Consider the following 25,556-nt stretch of genomic DNA (forward strand, 5'->3'; position numbering starts at 1 on the left):
ACCTTTACCTTCAGCTTCCTCAGCAAGGCAGTTGTCATCTTGGAGGTTGTGTTTGGGGTCGTTATCCTGTTGGAAAACTGCCATGAGGCCCAGTTTTCGAATGGAGGGGATCATGCTTTGTTTCAGAATGTCACAGTACATGTTGGAATTCATGTTTCCCTCAATGAACTGCAGCTCCCCAGTGCCAGCAACACTCGTGCAGCCCAAGACCATGATGCTACCACCACCATGCTTGACTGTAGGCAAGATACAGTTGTCTTGGTACTTCTCACCAGGGCGCCGCCACACATGCTGGACACCATCTGAGCCAAACAAGTTTATCTTGGTCTCGTCAGACCACAGGGCATTCCAGTAATCCATGTTCTTGGACTGCTTGTCTTCAGCAAACTGTTTGCGGCTTTCTTGTGCGTCAGCTTCCTTCTGGGATGACGACCATGCAGACCGAGTTGATGCAGTGTGCGGCGTATGGTCTGAGCACTGACAGGCTGACCTCCCACGTCTTCAACCTCTGCAGCAATGCTGGCAGCACTCATGTGTCTATTTTTTAAAGCCAACCTCTGGATATGACGCCGAACACGTGGACTCAACTTCTTTGGTCGACCCTGGCGAAGCCTGTTCCGAGTGGAACCTGTCCTGGAAAACCGCTGTATGACCTTGGCCACCATGCTGTAGCTCAGTTTCAGGGTGTTAGCAATCTTCTTATAGCCCAGGCCATCTTTGTGGAGAGCAACAATTCTATTTCTCACATCCTCAGAGAGTTCTTTGCCATGAGGTGCCATGTTGAATATCCAGTGGCCAGTATGAGAGAATTGTATCCAAAACACCAAATTTAACAGCCCTGCTCCCCATTTACACCTGAGACCTTGACACATGACACCAGGGAGGGACAACGACACATTTGGGCACAATTTGGACATGTTCACTGTGGGGTGTACTCACTTATGTTGCCAGCTATTTAGACATTAATGACTGTGTGTGGAGTTATTTTCAGAAGACAGTAAATCTACACTGCTATACAAGCTGTACACTGACTACTCTAAGTTATATCCAAGTTTCATGTCTATAGTGTTGTCCCATGAAAAGATATAATGAAATATTTGCAGAAATGTGAGGGGTGTACTCACTTTTGTGATACACTGTATATATATATGGGCATCAGGGACAATAGTGGCCTAAAATACTTGGTTTAGCAAGAAAAAAAGAAAAGACATTTATCAAATCCATTTCTAGCCTCGAAAAAGAAAAAAAAAACCACATTAAATGATTGCTACAACACCTCGTATCGGAATGCAAGTAATTAGAGAAAGTACTTTTTAAATTAAAATCTAAGTCCTTCTCAAAGCCTAAAAATAACAATTTCAGTACCACTCCTTGAAATCATGTGCTGAATCTGGAAAAGAAAAGCTGCAGACTTTGCAGATTAAGCAGAAAGAAAAAATAAAGAAACAATTGTAAACATGTGGTGGGTTTTTCAGCAGGTATTACAAGAATATTTCAAAGAATCAGGTACATATTCTCTCTCTGTCCTCTGTTTAGAGAAAGACTTCATTCCATAAAAAACACTGAGGTCCTGTTTTTCACAACAGATTAAACAGTCTGGCCTGTAAATCCAGTTAATGGTGTTGTACTTGATAGCAGCTGCTGCTTCACAGGTCATCCTCACTCACATGATTACATCTATAATGGTGCATAAAAGTCGATGGGATAGTCATCAAAAAAATCTAAATGTAAATGTAATGCCACACACATTCACACACACACACACACACACATTCATTCGAGAAACAAACAAAACAAAATTAGTTATCTCCTGCACTCGCACTGATTAGCAAAACTATACAAAATAATGCAGCATAATAATTGTGTTTGTGTCTTATGTTTATACCATTGCCGCTGGAAGAGGAGCTGATTTGGCATTCCTTGTGCCAGTCTGTTGGAATGACTGAGCGTGTAAGTTTAATAAACTCCTGTAAAGGGCACTGTTGGGCACAGCCAGGTAAAGTCAAAGGATATGCTTTAGTCCCAGAGCTGTCATTACGATAAAACATCTCGACAAAGAATGACCTAAAAAAAAGAAAGAAAAAAAAAACACTGAATTGGTATAAAATATTTGTTTATAATACATTTGATAAAAAACCAAACACATTCTGACTTTGTAAAATCATAAGTAAAAAAAAGCACTAAAACATCACAGCAACCAAATTATTTACGTAAAAAAATGATGACCTCTAAATGCTTTTTAGAACAATGCAAGTGCAGGATTAAAATACAATAAATAACTAACATTTATTGTTAATAATTATTGTAAACAACTATAGAGTGTATGTGAAGGTTTGTATAGCGTGAGCGTTCAATTTACCCATTGTCATCCTGGTTTAGTTCAAAAATGTGACAGGAGGCATATGGTGGTTGCAATCCATTATACACATTAAGTGCTTCCTGCAGAGCTACAACGGTTGTGTCATGCTAAAAAAAAAAAAAAAGAAACACACCAAAACAAGCACTGCTATAAAGCATGTCTAGAATACATAATACAAAGATTAAGTTTAATTAAATATCAACTTCATTTCAAGAAAAGTTAAGACATTTTGTAAAATGCAGTTAAAACAAGTTTACAAAATGTCCCAACTTTTCCAGAAATGGGGTTTGTAATACACTTTTAACTTTGTAGCTACAGTTGGGGGAAGAACTTTTTCAGTTCCAACATGACTAAGACCCTGTGCCCAAAGTCTCCATAATGGAATAATGGAATATTCAAAAGGCCTATGGTCAGGTATTTCCATACTTTTCACCATATAGTGTACAAAAATATGCACTATTGCACATACTTACTGAGACCGCCCAAATAAATGTGGATTTTGGTGGCATGCACCTACGGACTTACCGCTGAATACATTATCATCTTTAGATGCTCAGTTGAATTTAGAGTTGCAACAGCTATAATTTTTTTGATAATATGATCCAGTAGGAGACCTAAAAAAAGAACAGCAGCTTTATTTATTTATAAATGCTCACAGTACTGTACGTCTTGGATCACAAAGTGCACCAGGATGCTGGATACTACTTTTATCAACTTTCTCAACATGTCCACAAATTCCTGCTCAAATTCCCCTAATAAAGCATTTTATAGTTTGAGAAGCACAACACAGCAGAATCAAATACAACATTGTGCTCTTGTACTCTAAAGATTGTTTAAGTTTTGCATTTTCTTAACCCCAAAAAGTACGGTCAAAATGAACACTTTTTTGATCCTGAGTTCATGAAATGGTGTTAATGACTTCCAAGATACTCTTTAAAGTTATAAATAAAAATAAAATACCTCCTTGTAACCGACATTTCTCCTCTCGTTTATAGAGGCCAAACTTGACCTGAAGGCTAAAGTTATTCAGCACCTTTAGTTTCTCCATGACTTCAGAAGTCACCCAGGCTGGAGGGCGCATACCATGTTTCTTCTGAGAGATGAGGAGTGAAAGAGAACAAAGTTCGGATTAAACTGCTAGAAAAATGCATGAAAGGTAAAGTACTAAATAAATGAAAGCCCATTACACCTTTTTATTCATGTCATAAATGAATCAGATAAACTTGACAGCAGCTTTAGTGAATGCATCAAACTTCAGAAAATATAAAAGTTTTACTTAGTTCTCTAAGTAATTGTAACTTTGACATGGGTGTTGTTGCTGGATTAGTAAGTTGGCTGTATGTCTGAATCTCCTGGAATTTTCAATCATAGAATAATATTATTATACAAAATGGTGTGCATGCTGACTGATTACTGACTTAACTGGTGATTGACAAAGAAATCATTGTTCAAATAATGTTGTCAGCTAAAAAAAACTGACTGCATTAATTTAAATAATGCAAATGCAATTCCAACAGCTGATGCTTGATCCCATGAGAGAACATACACAGTGTGTACAGAAAAAAGAATACTAATTTGAAACTCACTCTTACCCACCTTCAGTGCACAGCTTTGTGTACGATGTCATTTAGAAGTTTATCTAAATTCATTTATATAGTTTGAATAATGAATGATAAAACTATTAGACATTAATATTCAAATGGTTTTGTGTATATCTCAAATGAAAGCTATTTTGTCTGCACATGCAGATGTGTCTAATAATTTTGTTCTTTTTTTAATGAAAATGATAAGGATATCATGTCCCAATATAAATGTTAAACTCTGCTTTTTATCTTATAATAAGATAATAAGATATTATACTGACAAAATCCCACTACTTTTGTAAAACCTACATTCTAAATACTAAAATGTTTTATCCTTACTACATAATGTAGCCACCTTTACTACATTATGCTGTTTTTAAATCAATAAAGCAAGTGTGACTTCTTGATATGAAATGGTTGGTGAAAAAGTTGGGATATTTAGTAAGATTAATTGATTACTTATTCTGATGATACTTAGAATACTATATCCTCATAAACCACTTCCTATTTTTGCTGGCGGCAGCGTGTACCTCATGAAGGAAGTCATGTTTCGTGAGCTGGCTTGATGGGTAAATAAGGTGTGCGATAGGCTGTCTGCACACCTTATATACCTGTATGTCACTCACTGCTGTCATGGGTAAAAGTACCGTCAGGAAAATTGTATTCCATTAAGCGGATGGGATCTTCTAGCAAGACTATGCGACATGTCACATGGCTAGAAATGTACTACCCTGGCTCAACTGAACTGAACATGTGGGACCACCTCGATCGTCATGTTCGCTCTGTGGATTCTCCTCCACGCACCCTCCAGCAGCTGTGGGGTGCACTGCAGTTAGCATGGCTCCAGATCAGTGGCGGCTGCTGGTCTTTCAAAGGGGGAAAGCTCATTGTCGGCTTACATTATAAAATTTGTCAATTTATTTATACATAAATTCTGCCCTCTGTTCCTTTTCAAGAAAATGGCCTGAAATGGGTTGCAGTTTGTCTTTCGACTTCACTCACAAAATCCGCGATGGGACTGAAGCTCCCAGCAGTGTTGCCAACTCCTCAGTAAGGAAAGTAGCTATTGGCTGTCCTAAAAGTCGCTAGAAGTCGCTAAATGACGTAATCGCCTAATTTGCATAAGGTCCATTTGCGTGTAATTGACGCTGTAGAAGAGAGGAATAACGTCGTGGGAGAGACAAAAAGTGGGTAAAAAACACCCTAAATATGTTTAGAACTACAAATGAACGTTCTTCTGTTTTTGTTTTTTAAGACAACACTGAGCTACTCTGGGCAGGGTTGCCAGATTGCGACAGTAATTTTCAGCCAAAATGCATAAATAAAAACGCCCAAAACACAGGATAAGCAGATGATGTTCATTTCATGATGTTCATTTCACAAATAATAAACCAGTTAAACCATCATGACGTACAAATTAATATCTTAAAGTGTACAGATCAGTAATTATACAGTGTATCACAAAAGTGAGTACACCCCTCACATTTCTGCAGATATTTAAGTATATCTTTTCATGGGACAACACTGACAAAATGACACTTTGACACAATGAAAAGTAGTCTGTGTGCAGCTTATATAACAGTGTAAATTTATTCTTCCCTCAAAATAACTCAATATACAGCCATTAATGTCTAAACCACCGGCAACAAAAGTGAGTACACCCCTAAGAGACTACACCCCTAAATGTCCAAATTGAGCACTGCTTGTCATTTTCCTTCCAAAATGTCATGTGATTTGTTAGTGTTACTAGGTCTCAGGTGTGCATAGGGAGCAGGTGTGTTCAATTTAGTAGTACAGCTCTCACACTCTCTCATACTGGTCACTGAAAGTTCCAACATGGCACCTCATGGCAAAGAACTCTCTGAGGATCCTAAAAGACGAATTGTTGCGCTACATGAAGATGGCCAAGGCTACAAGAAGATTGCCAACACCCTGAAACTGAGCTGCAGCACAGTGGCCAAGATCATCCACTCAGAACAGACCTCGCGTCGGTCGTCCAAAGAAGCTGAGTGCACGTGCTCAGCGTCACATCCAACTGCTGTCTTTGAAAGATAGGCGCAGGAGTGCTGTCAGCATTGCTGCAGAGATTGAAAAGGTGGGGGGTCAGCCTGTCAGTGCTCAGACCATACGCCGCACACTACATCAAATTGGTCTGCATGGCTGTCACCCCAGAAGGAAGCCTCTTCTGAAGTCTCTACACAAGAAAGCCCGCAAACAGTTTGCTGAAGACATGTCAACAAAGGACATGGATTACTGGAACCATGTCCTATGGTCTGATGAGACCAAGATTAATTTGTTTGGTTCAGATGGTCTCAAGCATGTGTGGCAGCAATCAGGTGAGGAGTACAAAGATAAGTGTGTCATGCCTACAGTCAAGCATGGTGGTGGGAATGCCATGGTGTGGGGCTGCATGAGTGCAGCAGGTGTTGGGGAGTTACATTTCATTGAGGGACACATGAACTCCAATATGTACTGTGAAATACTGAAGCAGAGCATGATCCCCTCCCTCCGGAAACTGGGTCGCAGGGCAGTGTTCCAGCATGATAATGACCCCAAACACACCTCTAAGACGACCACTGCTTTATTGAAGAGGCTGAGGGTAAAGGTGATGAACTGGCCAAGCATGTCTCCAGACCTAAACCCAATAGAACATCTTTGGGGCATCCTCAAGCGGAAGGTGGAGGAGCGCAAAGTCTCGAATATCCGCCAGCTCCGTGATGTCGTCATGGAGGAGTGGAAAAGCATTCCAGTGGCAACCTGTGAAGCTCTGGTAAACTCCATGCCCAGGAGAGTTAAGGAAGTTCTGGGAAATAATGGTGGCCACACAAAATATTGACACTTCAGGAACTTTCACTAAGGGGTGTACTCACTTTTGTTGCCGGTGGTTTAGACATTAATGGCTGTATATTGAGTTATTTTGAGGGAAGAATAAATTTACACTGTTATATAAGCTGCACACAGACTACTTTTCATTGTGTCAAAGTGTCATTTTGTCAGTGTTGTCCCATGAAAAGATATACTTAAATATCTGCAGAAATGTGAGGGGTGTACTCACTTTTGTGATACACTGTACATTATAAAGGACAAATTATTTATGCTTGCATGTCTTTGAAGTAGCCTACCAAGTTTGTAAAATGCATTATTTATGATAGGACACACAACCCTTTGCAAGTAAATAAAAATAAATTTAATAGGTTAAACTTTCATTACTTGCTTACCTTCATATTCAACTCAAATCACTTGTCTAACATATGAATTTGGTGGAAACCCACCCAATCTGGCAACACTGACTGTGATCCTGATCGCCTGTAAGTGCTTTGGGACGGCGGAGGGACTCACGGCAGCACCCGCTGCTCGTTGAGGACAGTAACTGCGGAACAATATGTGTTTTCACGTTCGAGTCTCAAAAAGTCTCTAGATAACACCAGAAAAAGTCGCTAGATTTGTCGCTAGTCGCTTTTTTTAAGAAAAAAAAAAAAAGTCGCTAGAGGGGTCTGAAAAGTCGCTAAATATAGCGACAAAGTCGCTAAGTTGGCAACACTGGCTCCCAGTGATAGCTGTCAATCAAAACGGGATTCAGCCTTTCGACTGATCCTCCAATCATCTTGCAGAAGCTTCTTCCAGACCCGTCCGGGGCGGGACAAAATCCACATTTATCCAATGACCGGCGAGTTTCGAAGCAATGAAAAAAAAAACATGCAGCCCATAGAAGTGAAGAGACGCTCAGCTTCTGCGGGCAAATGCATTGACGCTCCGGGAATGTATGAGTATAAGTATAAGTTTGAGTCAGTCGATTTGTGATAAGTAGCTGATTCTGAACGAACTCGTCTTCAAGATGAACGTGTTCTAACGCATTTGTAGTCAATGAAATGTTAACACAACTGTACATATTTGACCATTTAATTTTTGACATTTTAGGGGAAGCTTAGAGAAATCGCCACTGCTCCAGATACCTGTGACAACCTACCAGGACACTACTGAGTCACTCACAGCCCGTAGAGCTGCTGTCTGTGCTGCTCACTGCGTTTACTCTGGATATTAGCTGGTGTTCATAATAATGTGACTTGACTGTGTATTCTTCAAATGAACTTAGTCAACTACATCTAATCATACTTTAAACCCCATTTCCAAAAAGGTTGGGACACTTACAAAAATGTTTTTGTTTTTTTTGCATTTTTAGTAAGTAAGTTTAGTAAGTTTAATTACTTGAACCTTCATTAAACAGACAAAATGACAATTCTGTTTGTAAAGTATAAACAAATTTAGAAATTGATGCGTGCAACACACTTAGATAAGCTGGGACAGAGGCATGTTTACCACTGGGTCACATTTTCTAGTAACATACAGTCAAGCCGAAAAGTCTGCACACCCCTTTCACTTTATCCACGTTTTATTACATTACAGACTCAATCTATAATAGGTTGAGTTCATTTTTTGCCACACCTGCCTATATAGAGTACAGTTGACAGTGCATATCAGAGCAAACTCCAAGCCATGGGGGTCAAAGGAATTATCTGCAGACCTTAGAAACAGGATTGTGTCAAGGCATAGATCTGGAAAAGAGTACAGAAAAATTGCAGCAGCTTTAAATGTTCCAAAGAGCACAGTGGCCACCATCATTCGTAAATGAAAGAAGTTTGGAACCACCAAAAATCTTCCTAGACCTGGCCCCCCGGCCAAACTGATCAGGAAGACGGGCCTTGGCCAGGGAGGTGAGCAGGAACCCGAGGGTCACTATGACAGAGCTCCAGCATATACTTGTGGAGATGGGAGAACTTATTAGAGGACCATCCAGGCAGCAATGCACAAATCACGGCCTGTAGAGTGTAGAGAGGCCAGACGGAAGCCACTCCTTAGTAAAAGGCACATTATAGCCTGCTTGGAGTTTGCCAAAAGGCACCTAAAGCACTCTCAAACCATGAGAAACAAGATTCTCTGGTCTGATGAAACCAAAATTGAACTTTTTGGCCTGAATACCAAGGGTCACGCCTGTAGGATACCAGGCACCGCTCATCACCTGGCTAATGCCATCCCTACAGTGAAATATGGTGGTGGCAGCATCACAATATGGGGATGTTTTTCAGCAGCAGGACCGGGCCGACTAGTCCTGATAGAGAGAAAGATGAATGCAGCTAAGTACACCGGGATCCTTGAAGAAAACCTGCTCCAGAGCGCTCTGGACCTCAGACTGGGGCAAAGGTTTACCACGTTGCTACTGTCTTTAAGTCCATCTCAAATAACTTCAGGCCTAAATAACTGACTTTTAAATGATATTATGAACTGTAAATGGTAAAAGACCTAAATTCTGTGCATTCTGCTGCTGAAAAACATTGTGCCAAACTTCATGAGAGAATTATTAGTCAGTTCAAAGACAAAGTGGTAAACCATGGTGGTAAACCATGAGCCATCCTTGCTTGCAAAGACTAAGCCTTTGGTAGATGCTCAATTTATACTCAATCTTGATGCCAGGTGAACTGCTAATTGTGAAACTTTTCAGAACAATGTTACTCATATAACCTTAGTCTTACTTAGCCTCTGTCCCAACTTCCAAGATAATTTGTACTTTTATCAGTTTTTTATCAAGTTCAAACAGTTTAACAAAATTAGTTTTACAATTTTTATTGCAATTTTAGAAAGTGTTCCAATGATTCTGGAAATAGGTTTACACATATACATTTTTTTTATCAGATAGAACTGATATTTATGTTGCAGCTGGTTTTGCTGATTGTTTTACTTTAAAACCTTACCTCACAGAATAGTGTGTCATGCACACTCCACACTGTCTCAATGGAAGGTAAATTCAGCCCCGTGTTGTTTTGCACCATCTCCATGAAATCCTGCTCATTAAAAAATGGCATTTACCACAACGTGATAATGTGCAAGTTGCAGGTTTTACAAACAACAAACATTATAAGGAAAAACTGTTTACCATACTTTTTACCATGCTCAGCATATGAGTGGATGTACTAATTACTTGGGCAAAAGTAAAATTGATACATTTTGTGCAATAATAAGTGCAATAATATAATTGTGTTACTGTGCAATTAGATATACATACATGCACCATATGAACACTATATAAGAATGGGGACACACCTCTTAATAATTTCATTGCCACAAGAGTATAAAATCAAACACCTAGCCATGTAATCTGCTTTTACAAACATTTGTATAAGAATGGGTTGTTAGAGCTCACCGAGTGTGGTACTGTAATAGGATGCATCCTTGCAACAAGTCAGTTTGTAAAATTTCTTCCCTCTTAGATAATTCAAAAATCAACTGTAAGTGATATTATTGAAAAGTGGAAGCATTCAGGTTGAGGCACATACAGCATAAAAGTCACCAATGCTCTGGGTTTTGGTGAATGTCAGCAGAACCTTACATGCCTGACTGCATTGTGCCAGCTGTTAAATCTAGTAGAGGAGGAATAATGCTATGAGGTTGTTTTTCAGGGGGTTGTCTTGGTCACTTAGTGTCAGTGCAGGGAACTCTTAATGCTTACATTTGGACAATTGATTGCCTTCAACTTTGTGGGAACAGTTTTGACAAGGCTCTTAAAAGATTGGTTGGGTGAGTTTGGTGTAGAAGAAATTGACTGGCCCACACAGAGCCCATCAATCACCCTTGGGATGAACTAGAACAAAGATTGCTAGCAAGGCCCTCTCGACCAACATCGATGTGTGATCTCACAAATGTTCTTCTGAATCAAATTGCAAAACTCCCACAGACAAACTCCAAAATCTTGTAGAAAGCCTTCCTAGAAGACTGGAAGCTTTATAAGCTGCAAATGAAGGCCCCACATGGATTTAGAATGGAAGCTCCTGTAGGTGTAATGTGTAGGTGTCCAAATATTTTTGTCCATATAGAGCGCTGGACAAAGTATCAGAAACTAAAGTTATGTTAGGTCGATTGTTAATTAACATAGCATTATCAGCTATGAAAAACTGCTTGAGTAAAGCTATTTTGTTTCCAGGTGTTTCCAAAGCCAAAGTTATTTTTAGAGTTATATATGGCATGTCAATTTAATAGAAACTTTTGGATGAATAACTTGCTTGACGTTAAAGGTAAGGTTAAATTAAGTCTTTGTTGAAACATCAACAAACACATGATATATACAGTGGGGTCAAAAAGTATTTAGTCAGCCACTGATTGTGCAGGTTCTCCTACTTAGAAAGATGAGAGAGGTCTGTAATTTTCATCATAGGTACACTTCAACTATGAGAGACAAAATGAGAAAAAAAAAATCCAGGAAATCACATTGTAGGATTTTTAAAGAATGTATTTGTAAATTATGGTGGAAAATAAGTATTTGGTCAATAACAAAAGTTCAACTCAATACTTTGTAACATAACCTTTGTTGGCAATGACAGAGGTCAAACGTTTCCTGTAAGTCTTCACCAGGTTTGCACACACTGTAGCTGGTATTTTGGCCCATTCCTCCATGCAGATCTCCTCTAGAGCAGTGATGTTTTGGGGCTGTCGCTGGGCAACACGGACTCCACAAATGTTCTATGGGGTTGAGGTCTGGAGACTGGCTTGGCCACTCCAGGACCTTGAAATGCTTTTTACGGAGCCACTCCTTCGTTGCCCGAGCGGTGTGTTTGGGATCATTGTCATGCTGGAAGACCCAGCCACGTTCCATCTTCAATGCTCTCACTGATGGAAGGAGGTTTTGGCTTAAAATCTCACGATACATGGCCCCGTTCATTCTTCCCTTAACACGGATCAGTCGTCCTGTCCCCTTTGCAGAAAAACAGCCCCAAAGCATGATGTTTCCACCCCCACGCTTCACAGTAGGTATGGTGTTCTTGGGTTCTTCTTCTTCCTCCAAACACGACGAGTTGAGTTTTTACCAAAAAGTTCCATTTTGGTTTCATCTGACCACATGATATTCTCCCAATCCTCTTCTGGATCATCCATATGCTCTCTGGCAAACTTCAGACAGGCATGGACATGTACTGGCTTAAGCAGGGGGACACGCCTGGCACTGCAGGATTTGAGTCCCTCTCGGCGTAGTGTGTTACTGATGGTAGCCTTTGTTACTTTGGTCCCAGCTCTCTGCAGGTCATTCATCAGGTCCCTCCGTGTAGTTCTGGGATTTTTGCTCACCGTTCTCATGATCATTTTGACCCCACGGGATGAGATCTTGACCCCAAGGGAGATTATCAGTGGTCTTGTATGTCTTCCATTTTCTTACAATTGCTCCCACAGTTGATTTATTCACACCAACCTGCTTGCCTATTGTAGATTCACTCTTCCCAGCCTGGTGCAGGTCTACAATTTTCTTCCTGGTGTCCTTCGACAGCTCTTTGGTCTTGGCCATGGTTGAGTTTGGAGTCTGACTGTTTGAGGCTGTGGACAGGTGTCTTTTATACAGATAACGAGGTCAAACAGGTGTCATTAATACAGGTAACAAGTGGAGGACAGAAGAGCTTCTTAAAGAAGAAGTTACAGGTCTGTATGAAATCTTGCTTGTTTGTTATTGACCAAATACTTATTTTCCACCATAATTTACAAATAAATTCTTTAAAAATCCTACAATATGATTTCCTGTATTTTTTTTTCTCATTTTGTCTCTCATAGTTGAAGTGTACCTATGATGAAAATTACAGACCTCTCTCATCTTTCTAAGTAGGATAACCTGCATAATCAGTGGCTGACTAAATACTTTTTGACCCCACTGTAAGTATATGGTCATGCGATTCTGTTGTTTTTAAGACTGTCTGTGTGCACTTTCATTTTTCACCAAACATTTCTTCAGATAAAATTTTCTTCAGATAAAACAATTCTGATAATTGGATGATTCTATGTATACTTAAAACCAATTCCTTAACACACTTTTCAGATGTCTATTCTCTTTTTAATGTCTATTTTCTTGTAAGTTATGACAGACATGGTTATTATAAGTGAGTAAAAAAAAATAAGCAGAGCTCTGCAGACTTACTTTGTACATCTCAGTCATGTTAAGAAAGAACTTAGTTCTCTTTGTCTCATTTACAAGTAACTGGTAGAGAGGACAGTTCGGTAAAGGAAATGAGAGCAGCTGGCACAGAAAAAACACAACAGAGATTTAAAACACAGAAACACTGTCACACTTAAACTACAATATACTAAAGCATAAATAAAATGTTGCTTTTGTATGTGAATAATAATAATATTTAATTACACTATCCACTAGTAAGCAGTGATTTGTAAATTTTTCTTGGCCTGTATTAAGCCTGATTTAGCCATTGTCCCTCCCACAACAGACACACAGCCAATTGTTGATTATATTACTCTGTGGAATTAGGAAAGGTATACTTTTTCCACCTTGTTTCTAAATGTTGGTACTTGGAAGTATGATTACATAATGACATGTGTTGTGTTATTTGACTTTATAATCTTGTTTAAGTATATAAAGTATACTGTATATTAAAATATAACTGTTAATTAGGCCCAGACAAGCTGAAGGGTGTACTTGACACCCCACCCCAAATCACTGTGGGACTTTAAACCTACCCGCTCATCTTCCAGGGGAACAGTGTGTATTGGTATAGGCTGCCATTCTAAGCCAGGATGAAACATCTGTGAACCATTGGGTGGGTAAAGACCAGCAAGATTTGAGGCAGCACTCATCAGTGTGCGATCATGATCTGTGCTCCGAACAGTAATCTGCAGCACAGACAGAAGATTATCAATAAAACCACTATTAAAACAGGCCTAAAACACACAGCAAAAGTAATGTCTAGAGTAAAACAAGACCCAGCAATGACATAATCAGATGCTAGTGAGTTAAATGATTGAAAATAGATTTACTACCCCCTAATAAACATAAACAAACAGACTGCTAGGAACCATTCGTTGTTCTGATAAACAATAAAAATGCAGAGCTTTTCTAAATTTGTAATAAATTGATTATCAAAATAATACTAATTTGATTATACCTAACAATTCCCGATAGAACTTTTACGTTCTAGAATACATTTTTAACACAAACACCATTTCCAGAAAAGTTGGGATGTTTAGTAAAATGCAGTAAAAATAAAAATCTTTGATTTGTTAATTCTCTTACATCTTTAACTGTCAAAAGTAGAAAGATTTACAATGTTTTCACTGATCAATCCTTACTGTAGTTTGTTTATATAACAATGTTTAGAATTCAATGTTAGATATCAGTTAAATACGGATAAAAAAAAAAATAATTACAAATCACAGATATTTCTTTTTTGTGCAGTTTACAAAATGTCCCCGCTTTTTTGGATATGGCTTTTATATGTTGGTACTTTATATACTCATATATACTTATCATGGCTGGATTACTGATCGGGCCAGTGGGGCCAGCGCCCAGGGGCCCTTGAGGTCAGGGGGCCCCGGGGGGGCCCTGGCCCAAAACATTTTGCGATGCCTATCAACATTTATGATACAATATATTTTTATTTCCGAGGGCCCTCCACTTTAAGGATCCTCTGACTATTAGGGACTTTGACCCCAGGGCCTCTTGGGGGCCCTAGCCATGCTTTTGGGGCCCCTAGCCATGCTTTTGGGCCCTAGACATGCTTTTGGGGGCCCTAGCCATGCTTTTGGGCCCTAGCCATGCTTTTGGGCCCCTTATGAAAATGTATGAGGCGTTGTGGCACTGCTCTGACTTCGACTTCTGGCTATTAGGGGTCCTAGGAAAGAGGGGGGCATATTTTTAGAGGGCCCTGGTTATGAGAGCCCCTACCAGGGGGCCCTAGAGAAGAGCAGGGCATACCATTAGAGGGCCCTTGATCACGAGGGCCCCTGCTATGGGGCCCTTGACTTCCATAGAAGTCGTTTACCATGGCTCCTTGACTTTCTAGGGACCTACAAATTGCCAGGCAAGCTACCATATTTCATAACAGACGTTTTGTTGCAAATATGCGATTCAGGCCCTTACTTAATGTTTCTGTATTCTGTATTAAACAATTTGTATTGTTTCAAAATTATTATTATTATTCAATTTCTCTTAAGCGCAGAGACACAAATTAATTTAGCAATTTTGCAATTATTTAAATTTAAGACAAGCAATTTCAAGCAGTTTGAATGCATACACACACTTAACTGAGCTATTTGATGTTCTTTTCATGCCTGACAATATGTCCAACAGTGAGCTCACTTTAAAGGCTAACTCACTCGCTGCAGCATATCCTTCAGATCTGAACATGAGCCTGGCAGATGAATTGATACAATACAAATCATTCATAACAGAAAAAGAAAAATGTCCTAGTAAAATGCTCAAAACCATGATAAATTTGAATTTACAGTCAACCTTTCCAAATGTCTACATAGCACTTAGACTTTTTTTGACTGTGCCTATCACAAATTGTGAAGGGGAGCGTTCATTCTCCAAACTGGCTCGTATTAAGAATGAACTCAGGATTAGGATGCGCCAAAACCGCCTGAACTCACTGTCACTTCTGGCCATTGAATCAGATTTGGTCAGACAGCTTAATTTTGATGAATTAGTGGATGACTTTGCAAGAAAGAAGAGTAGAAAGAAACTTATATAAAATAGATTCTTGTGTTAGGGTTAGTTATTGACAGGTTGTTTCATGTATTAATTTATTTATGTTTTTGGAGGGGGGGGGGGCGCCCCTTGCCCAGGGGCCCAGACTATCCTTAATCCGTCCTTGATACTTATGTGTTTATATGTTTCCTTTTTTCTGTTCCAGCATGACTGTGTTTTCTTTCAAATCATTAATACTGCAAATGTTTTTGTTAAATGAACACAAATCACTTAAATGGGCCCTTCTCTACATATGTATAGCTTTAGTTGGTGCAACATGGAAATAAATCCTCTCTAAATAATGTTAGCTATGTTGACAATAAACAATGCCATATAAAGCTTACTTTAGAGGTTATAAACTAACACAAACCTCTAAGCGTGTATAGTTCTCACTGAGGAAACCTGTGTACCGTTGTCGCAGAAACTGGCCCAGCTCAAAGTGCTCTCTCATACCCTCCTGTAAACACAAAGAAGACAAATAAGTTATCAGTGTAAACCATAAATATCTAATTAATAACTAAAACAAAACCTGCACATTTGGAAATGCTAGATTACAAAACTCATTTAACAGGCTTATAAATGTAAAATGAATGCAAAATAAACTTTATAAATCCATTATAACTCCTTTATTATGTGCTTGGTAAGCCAATATTTGTACTATATGCATTTCACAACTCCGACAAACACTTATTCAAGTGGCTTTACTGTAATTTCAAACATGTAGACAATGAAACAAAATTTATCTTGATTTTTAAAATGAAGCTAAAATATATGCAAGTGTGTGTGTGTGTGTGTGTGCAATGCCTGTGAAAGCTGTCCAAATCCCTGTGGCCATGCATTCTCCTGGTATGGGTCTGTTGGATAGGCTTTGATTGGAGAACGGTCTCCATGTCGATATAACTAAACAGATACATGAACAAACATTTCTCAGTATAAGTAAAATATTAAAACATTAAAATTAACAAACATTAATATAATAACTTAATTAGGTCAGGAGTTACTTATACTGTCACTTAACACAGTCTTCCACTGCATTAACAAATGCTACCGGAATTTATATTATGCAAAGAGAAAGCCATTCATCAATTTTAACCTCTGGTCAAAACTTATCTCATGTAAAGACAGTGGAAACGTGCAGTGGTTTTCCGTGTAAAAAAAGGGCCATATGGATTGTTATTAGCAATCCATATAATAAGTCAACATCTCTTGTGCACATGTGCAAGTGCCCATGGTTGAGCAGCTGAGGTCTTGTAGTTTTTCAAGAGGATTTTTTTGCCTTTTCTTGCTTGAACAATTAGTATCCTCAGTAACCAAAAAAAGGATTACTGGGAATGGTGATGTAACAGTGATAAGTTAAAATTCTGAATACGTATATTTACAAACTAGTTGGATAGTAAAAAGCAAATCTTTTCTATGCACTTTTTGTCAGTTGAACAAAAGTTCAAAAGCATAAACAAATCAGATTCTTGTTTTCACCGCATTTGTAAAACATTCCACTCTTTTGAAAAATTGGGGTTGTAATAACTAACATGACAAGAAAAACTATTTAATCTTAATTACATTTTGGCAAATGTCATTCAAATAATTCTAATTAATTATTACAGCTTTGTAATGCACATCTTTAAAAAGCAAATGAAATAAATAAATAATATTTAAATTTGCATAATTTTACTACGGAGCCCCTTACTCTTGAAGAATACTTCTGCTTCTACTTACTGACTTTATGAGGCTCATTTATACTGTACATTTTACTTCACGTTTGTATGCAATCCTATTATTCTAAATTCCTACGGTAAAATAGTCTCAAAATCACAAGAGTACTCGTGTTCTTTATGATTGTGTGGGTGGCATTTGATAAGATTTTGATTTGACTTTTTAATAAGTTTGCTATCCCATCACCCCAGATTACTACAGTAAAAATGTCTGAAATGTATTTCATTAATAAAAGAGTTAATGCTCTTAAAGAAAAAAGTGGAGTGCTTTAATAACAATTTGATTTGCTTATTTTATTAGACCTTTCAAATTGGTCTAAAACAATTCCACTTGTTTTAATGGAATTTTAAAATTATCCATTTGCATAATTTGCATAATTTTACCATGTTATGTGCTTTTGTTGCCAATATACAGTGTATCACAAAAGTGAGTACACCCCTCACATTTCTGCAGATATTTAAGTATATCTTTTCATGGGACAACACTGACAAAATGACACTTTGACACAATGAAAAGTAGTCTGTGTGCAGCTTATATAACAGTGTAAATTTATTCTTCCCTCAAAATAACTCAATATACAGCCATTAATGTCTAAACCACCGGCAACAAAAGTGAGTACACCCCTAAGAGACTACACCCCTAAATGTCCAAATTGAGCACTGCTTGTCATTTTCCCTCCAAAATGTCATGTGATTTGTTAGTGTTACTAGGTCTCAGGTGTGCATAGGGAGCAGATGTGTTCAATTTAGTAGTACAGCTCTCACACTCTCTCATACTGGTCACTGAAAGTTCCAACATGGCACCTCATGGCAAAGAACTCTCTGAGGATCTTAAAAGACGAATTGTTGCGCTACATGAAGATGGCCAAGGCTACAAGAAGATTGCCAACACCCTGAAACTGAGCTGCAGCACAGTGGCCAAGATCATCCAGCGTTTTAAAAGAGCAGGGTCCACTCAGAACAGACCTCGCGTTGGTTGTCCAAAGAAGCTGAGTGCACATGCTCAGCGTTACATCCAACTGCTGTCTTTGAAAGATAGGCGCAGGAGTGCTGTCAGCATTGCTGCAGAGATTGAAAAGGTGGGGGGTCAGCCTGTCAGTGCTCAGACCATACGCCGCACACTACATCAAATTGGTCTGCATGGCTGTCACCCCAGAAGGAAGCCTCTTCTGAAGTCTCTACACAAGAAAGCCCGCAAACAGTTTGCTGAAGACATGTCAACAAAGGACATGGATTACTGGAATTGGTCTGATGAGACCAAGATTAATTTGTTTGGTTCAGATGGTCTCAAGCATGTGTGGCGGCAATCAGGTGAGGAGTACAAAGATAAGTGTGTCATGCCTACAGTCAAGCATGGTGGTGGGAATGCCATGGTCTGGGGTTGCATGAGTGCAGCAGGTGTTGGGGAGTTACATTTCATTGAGGGACACATGAACTCCAATATGTACTGTGAAATACTGAGCAGAGCATGATCCCCTCCCTCCGGAAACTGGGTCGCAGGGCAGTGTTCCAGCATGATAATGACCCCAAATACACCTCTAAGACGACCACTGCTTTATTGGAGAGACTGAGGGTAAAGGTGATGGACTGGCCAAGCATGTCTCCAGACCTAAACCCAATAGAACATCTTTGGGGCATCCTCAAGCGGAAGGTGAAGGAGCGCAAAGTCTCGAATATCCGCCAGCTCCGTGATGTCGTCATGGAGGAGTGGAAAAGCATTCCAGTGGCAACCTGTGAAGCTCTGGTAAACTCCATGCCCAGGAGAGTTAAGGCAGTTCTGGGAAATAATGGTGGCCACACAAAATATTGACACTTCAGGAACTTTCACTAAGGGGTGTACTCACTTTTGTTGCCGGTGGTTTAGACATTAATGGCTGTATATTGAGTTATTTTGAGGGAAGAATAAATTTACACTGTTATATAAGCTGCACACAGACTACTTTTCATTGTGTCAAAGTGTCATTTTGTCAGTGTTGTCCCATGAAAAGATATACTTAAATATCTGCAGAAATGTGAGGGGTGTACTCACTTTTGTGATACACTGTATATATACACTGTGTTCCAAATTATTATGCAAAAAGTGTTTAGGAGTGATAAGGTAAGAATTTTTTTGTTTGTCAGTTAAACTCATTGATGGTGATGTGTGTCAGGGCTCTTTATATCACTGAAAGCAATTGCAGACACCTGTGCTAATTAGTTTGGCAGGTGTGTCCAATTAAAGGCAAGACTACTTAAGAAGGCTGTCCCACATTATTAAGCAGCCTACATTTTCAGCCAAAATGGGAAAGAAAAAGGATGTGTCGGCTGCTGAGAAGCAACAAATTGTGGAGTGTTTAGGTCAAGGCATGACTACAATCAACATTGCCAAGACACTTCATCGTGATCATCGCACAATCAAGAAGTATGTAGCTGATTCAGAGCACACACGTGTGCGTGCTGATAAGGGAAAATTGAGGACTCTTTCCAACAGGCAATTACGTCAGGTTAAAAGAGCAGCTGCAAAAATGCCTTGTCATAGCAGCAGACAAGTTTTTGAAACTGCTGGTGCCTCCAACGTCCCCCGAACAACAAGATGCAGGGTCCTTCAGAGGTTTGCAGCTGTGCGTAAGCCATCCTGTCGACCTCCTCTATCCACTGCACACAAGCAGAAACGGCTCCAGTGGGCCAAACAATACATGAAGACTGACTTCAAAACTGTTTTGTTCACCGATGAGTGCCGTGCAACGCTCGATGGTCCAGATGGATGGAGTGGAGGATGGCTGGTTGATGGACACCCCATGCAAACAAGGCTACAGCGCCAACAAGGAGGAGGTGGAGTAATGTTTTGGGCTGGAATCATGGGGAGAGAGATTGTCAGCCCCTTTAGGATCCCTGAAGGGGTAAAGATGACCTCCATAATGTATGTGGAGTTTCTCAAACAGCACTTCCTGCCATGGTTCAAGAAGAAGAACCGTGCATTCCGCAGCAAGATCATTTTCATGCATGATAATGCACCGTCTCATGCTGCAAAGAACACATCTGCATCTCTGGCTGCTATGGGCATAAAAGGGGACAAACTTATGGTGTGGCCCCCATGCTCCCCTGACCTCAACCCCATTGAGAACCTCTGGAGCATCATCAAAAGGAGTGTCTATGATGGCGGGAGGCAGTTCACATCTAAGCAACAGCTCTGGGAGGGTATTCTGTCCTCAAGCAAAACAATTGAAGCAGATACCATCCAAAACCTGACAAATTCAATGGACGAGAGAGTTCAGAAGCTCCTTTCGAACAAGGGGTCCTATGTGCAAATGTAACATCACCTAGAATAAAGTTTTGACTTGAAAACTGTTTGATTTCAGTTCGTAATAACCTGCTAATGCTTATAATTTCACAAATGACCATTTTTTTGTTCTTTATAAAAATGAAAAGGTTGAAAACTCTGCTGTGCATAATAATTTGGAACATGCATTTTGAGTGTTTTATTTTTTTTAAAATATACTGTTATCATTGGCAGTTTGTTCAAAAACCTTTCAATTGTACTCTAATAGTTGATGACTGGAAAATTACAATGACTGCAATTCATATAGGTAATTTTGGAAAATCTGAGAAAATATTATTTGCATAATAATTTGGAACACAGTGTATATATATATATATATATATCAGTGGCGGCTGCTGGTCTTTCAAAGAGGGAAAGCTCATTGTCGGCTTACATCATAAAATTTGTCAATTTATTTACACATAAATTCTGCCCTCTGTTCCTTTTACAAGAAAATGGCCTATATCTAATATATAGTATATTAAGCTGTAAAGAGATGCTTTATCCTCTTCAATGCTTCGCAACTGTATTACCGTTTAGGCGCACAATAAAACTTGTAGCGCGTGACCGCGGTCGGACTTTAAAACTAAGAGTACAGTTTACAAATCCGTGGGAACGGTTTACTAAACTGAGGGTACGGATTTTGTCTTCACATATTTTTTTTTTCCTTACTGACCCCTAAGGGGCTCCGTACGATTTTGCTCATCAGACGTCAAAGAATGCTTTAAAAAACAACATTGCGTGACTATAAAGCTGATTAGTCGGTTAGCTGTGAAGTTCTTAGTAAGACTAATGATAAAAAACTAATAAGAAAACAAAAACCTACTTACCATCGTGACAAATTTAAGTTTACTTTCTCCACTCGAACATTTAAAGACACATAGCAGAAAAATGAACAAATACGCAGTCATTCTTAAGTACTCTGTCGTTACTGTAACACTACATGTATAACCAGCTGTGTAAAAACAGTATTTCCTTGGCCGCTTCTCACATCATGCGTTTTGATTGGATAGAAACATCTGACTCGTGAGTTGGTAATTCCACGTCAAGGTGTCTGTAGAGTATTCGCTTGTTAAGTGTGACGTCACGCGTCATTTCCGGGGCCAAACGAACCTAATCGCAAACGCAAACAACTATGGCTAAACCTGTGAACCTTTTTATATATATATTGTAAGATCCATATTGCATTAATTGTAATGAACTATGTTTATTGTCATAAATATTTTCTGTTTGGTTAAAGAATACTTATTTGAGGTGACTTGGTATTTCAGCTATTGATGATTTTTCCTGGTAATCAGTGTATGCTGTTATTCATTAGTCCTCTTCGGTGGAGCCTGCGGGGGGCAGAATTGTACTGACTCTATATACTGACAATATTTATCAAATATACGGAAAGAAAGAGGACGTGGAGCAATAGATTTATGATCGTAGTTTTGTTTGTTATACGCCAATTGCGAACATAGTGAGTTTTTATAAGAAACTTGGATTAACGGATGAGTCAATGTAAGAAGAAAGTTAAAATAAATTCTGTTTGTGGAAAACTTAAGGAACTCGTGTTGCTGTCGTTGGAAATTGGATTTACAAACATTACCCGAGTCATAAATGTCTAGTCCTTCTCAATAGCTGTCTGGACGAGAAAAGGTCTTATTATATACATATATTATATATATATTAGAAACATACATTAAGATACAAAGAAGACAAGATGTGCAGTACACTAGTGCACTTCAGGTAATCTGAATATCATGAAAAGTTCATGTCATTAATTCATTTCATGTCGCGGTCATATTTTTAATTCATTACATGAAAACTGACATTTCTAACTCTTTGGTTTTACTTTTAATCAGTATAGCTTATAGCTTATATAGTAAAAATCCAGAATCTCACATTATTATATGAAATAAATAAAAAAAGCTTGAAACACGTGTAATGAATATACAATGACAGTTTATCTTTTTACATTGAATTATGAACAAAAATATTACTTCATGATATCTAATCGCAAGGAAAGAGGTAAAAAGACGGTTGAGTAGTTTTTTTTCGACTCGGACCTGTTGAAGCAGTACGGCACACAGCACTGTGGCTTATTGAAAATACGAGGGACTCGGCCAACTTGGACCCGGATGTGACGTATCATAAGGTCGACACGTCACCACTTAACAAGCGGATTGCTGCCGCTATCTGTTTCTAAATAGTAATGCACCTCCAAAATTCTGACAGCGCTACTATTTCAGCTTAGCGGGGTGGCACGGTGGCCAAGTGGGTAGCACTGTTGCCTCACAGCAAGAAGGCCCTCGGTTCAATCCCCAGGTAGGGCGGTCCGGGTCCTTTCTGTGTGGAGTTTGCATGCTCTCCCCGTGTCTGCGTGGATTTGCTTTGGTTTTCTCCCACAGTCCAAAGACATGCAATTGAGGTGGTGAATTGGAGACACTAAATTGTCCATGACTGTATTTGATAACCTTGTGAACTGATAAACCTTGTGTACTGAGTACCCACCGTTCCTGTCATGAATGTAACCAAAGTGTAAAACATGACGTTAAAATCCTAATAAACAAACAAACAAACAAACAAACATTTCAACCTAGTGTCATCTTTTCATTTCATTAAAAAAATAATTTATGTCACGGCTGGATAAACCAGACTGTACATAGGGACACCCCTTCCTCCCGCCCCGCCTCCAGAAAAAAATTGTAAATAAATAAAAAATAAAAAACGCCAAGAAAAAGTTAATTACAAGCCTTAATTCTTTTATTTTCTTTTAAGCAGTAATTCGCTTCGGGGGTAAGTTAAAGCCTCAAGAAAATAACCAACAAAATATTTCTAACTGATATTAGAAACTGTAACGGGTCGATTACCTGCGGCCAGAGCCGTAGATAGAGAGAGTTGCGACACTCCTTGATCTCGCCGCTACGCGGTCACGTGGTTCATGTAACCCTCCAATAGTTCCAAACAAACCCGGCGCTGTCATGTTCTCATATGGGACAGGCAGCAGTGAGTGAAATATTAAACAGTAAATAATAAACATTTGTACAATTTCTGGGTATTTTCAACTGCGTTTACATTTACTGCATCTGCTTTAATATCAATTTGGTATATGAAGTGGAAGATTGATGTTTATAATGACTTAATAGGTCGTTCTTGTTAACACACAGTACATTATATTAGCATACATTACATAATGCGATATCATTAAGTAGTAGAGACAATATACAGTATAGAGATTAGACAGTTTTTTATGTTTTGTTTTTTACATAAACTAATCTCCCTTCACTTTCCTGAGGATTCATAATAATAATCATTTTGGTTAAACACTAAGCCATGTGGCTGGATTCATAAGGTTTACCTGCACTGAATGAACAGATTCATAAACACACTACCGTACCAATACCTTTAACATTATAGTGCAGGTACATGAAATAGCATTAATTCATGTCTTATTTCATGAGTAAGTAATAATTTATTCCTACATGTAATACATGAATTAATTCATAATTAATATGCACTAGTTCATTTTGTCTAATGTAAGTGGTGGACAAGGTAGACAAACCATGTAGTTGAGTTAAAGTAGAGATATCCAAGGTAACATATTACTCCAGTAAAAGTAGTAGTAAAAGTAAAAATACTCTTTACCTCCACTAAAGTACTAAACTAAATTTACCTTCAAATGTACTTAAGAATGAAAGTAAAAGTATAATGATTTATTATGGCTCTGATGTTTTATTATCATTTCTGTAACAAGACTCTTGATTAATCAACTTTTAATTAATCAATTTTAGGTGAAAAGACTCGTGTCAATAATTTAGCTTAGCTGACTAAGCTAAATTCAGTTATACCTATTAATTAAGATAAACATGTAACATTTAGTGCTGAGCAAATGCTAAACAATAACAGTATTACGTATATTAATGACATCAAATTCATTATTTTTTTTTAAACAAAGCAACAAACAGCTAAAAATGCTTGATAAGTAGTGGAAATGAATGGGGCTCTATGGGATGTTTGGAACTATACAGAGCTCCACAACCCGGAAGCTGCACAGAAAATATGTCCCGCCCCCTTTCCAACGGTTCCCTATGGGAGTGTCGCCACTCTGTTCTCTCTACCGCTCTGCCTGCGGCCATTTCCACACGTAGTCGGAAGCGCAGGTCGACTCGTTGTAGTCCTAAAGGAACTGCAAATCCCAGGAGCCGCGCCAGCGCCAATCTGCGCTAATTGGCAGCACCTGATCGCGCTCTATTTAAGAGATCCTTAGCCACGCGATCAGTGCTGAGACATACTCAGTCGGTAAGGTAGTTGGCCGGTGTGTGTTCCTCCTTACTTCCGTAACTTTATACTTAAGCCAGCGGTTTGTTAACGCTCGCAAGATACGAATGCGTTTAGCGTTCACTTCCGCATTTAGGAAGTCCTTTTTCTGCGCAAGCGATTCCGCTGCTGAGTCGACTCCTAGTTCGGAGTCGTTTTGCGCGAATCGATTCGGAGTCGATACTGTAATCGACTCCCTCGCGATTTTTACTTTTGTTTTCTGATTAGAATAGAAGAGAAGCACTGGGGCCACGACTGTGTGTTGGTATCATGGTGGATTGAGTAGCTGGGGTACTGACCATGGTTATGGTTCCACCTAGCGCTCTCTGATTTCTCTTATTCTGTTTTCGTGGCCTACCACGGTGAGAGGTTGGCGGAGTTTACCTTTCATCCGCGTAATAAGTTCACTTCTGTTGTTGCACAAGCACTCTCCTTCCCTGCAATTGGGTCCAGCCCCCTACTGGTGAGCTTCCCACCATCTGGCGCACCAGTGCACCCCGTGACAAGAAACTAACCTAATATGCTTACTTAGATTAAACAAAAGCTTTTCCCACTAACCGGCTTTGTAATAACAAAGACCATACCTCTTTTGGCCAATGTGAAGCAGCCGCAACATACGCAAATGAAGTAAAGTTAAGCAGCCACCTCCGCTTCCCTAAAGGCAGTGGCGGAGCCAGATAATTTTCATAGGGGTGGCCAGACTGAGACCATTGCTCACACGGGGTGGCACAGAAACTGATACCTTTTTTTTAATGTGGCAAGTTGCTGTGGATCTAGTAGTGTTTTGGTCACTCAC

At 39.1% G+C, this 25,556-nt stretch overlaps 1 protein-coding gene across 1 annotated transcript; it reads right to left on the reverse strand.

Annotated features, from left to right (window-relative positions):
* Positions 1 to 1,463: 1,463 nt before the first annotated feature.
* Positions 1,464 to 21,369, reverse strand: LOC134304006 (lysosomal acid phosphatase-like). The gene is made up of 11 exons (XM_062989528.1): positions 21,289 to 21,369; positions 16,253 to 16,348; positions 15,819 to 15,905; positions 13,441 to 13,593; positions 12,887 to 12,985; positions 9,690 to 9,779; positions 3,320 to 3,452; positions 2,885 to 2,973; positions 2,360 to 2,466; positions 1,886 to 2,064; positions 1,464 to 1,721 (listed from the first exon to the last, which is right to left on the reverse strand). Exons 1-11 carry the CDS (start codon positions 21,367 to 21,369, stop codon positions 1,678 to 1,680), a joined length of 1,158 nt encoding a protein of 385 aa, XP_062845598.1. The 3' UTR covers positions 1,464 to 1,677.
* Positions 21,370 to 25,556: the final 4,187 nt, after the last annotated feature.

The sequence above is a fragment of the Trichomycterus rosablanca genome, chromosome 27 (genome assembly GCF_030014385.1).
Source record: "Trichomycterus rosablanca isolate fTriRos1 chromosome 27, fTriRos1.hap1, whole genome shotgun sequence".
Lineage (NCBI taxonomy): Eukaryota > Metazoa > Chordata > Actinopteri > Siluriformes > Trichomycteridae > Trichomycterus > Trichomycterus rosablanca.

Bases quoted from the DNA above. Each gene is read 5' to 3' on its own strand.
- LOC134304006 (XM_062989528.1), bottom strand. From the start codon at position 21,369: ATGACTGCGTATTTGTTCATTTTTCTGCTATGTGTCTTTAAATGTTCG. The intron at 16,349-21,288 runs GTAAGTAGGTTT...GTATCTGTTTAG, and splicing joins AACTTAAATTTGTCACGATG to TTATATCGACATGGAGACCG. The intron at 1,722-1,885 runs GTATAAACATAA...ATTTACATTTAG, and splicing joins CTCCTCTTCCAGCGGCAATG to ATTTTTTTGATGACTATCCC.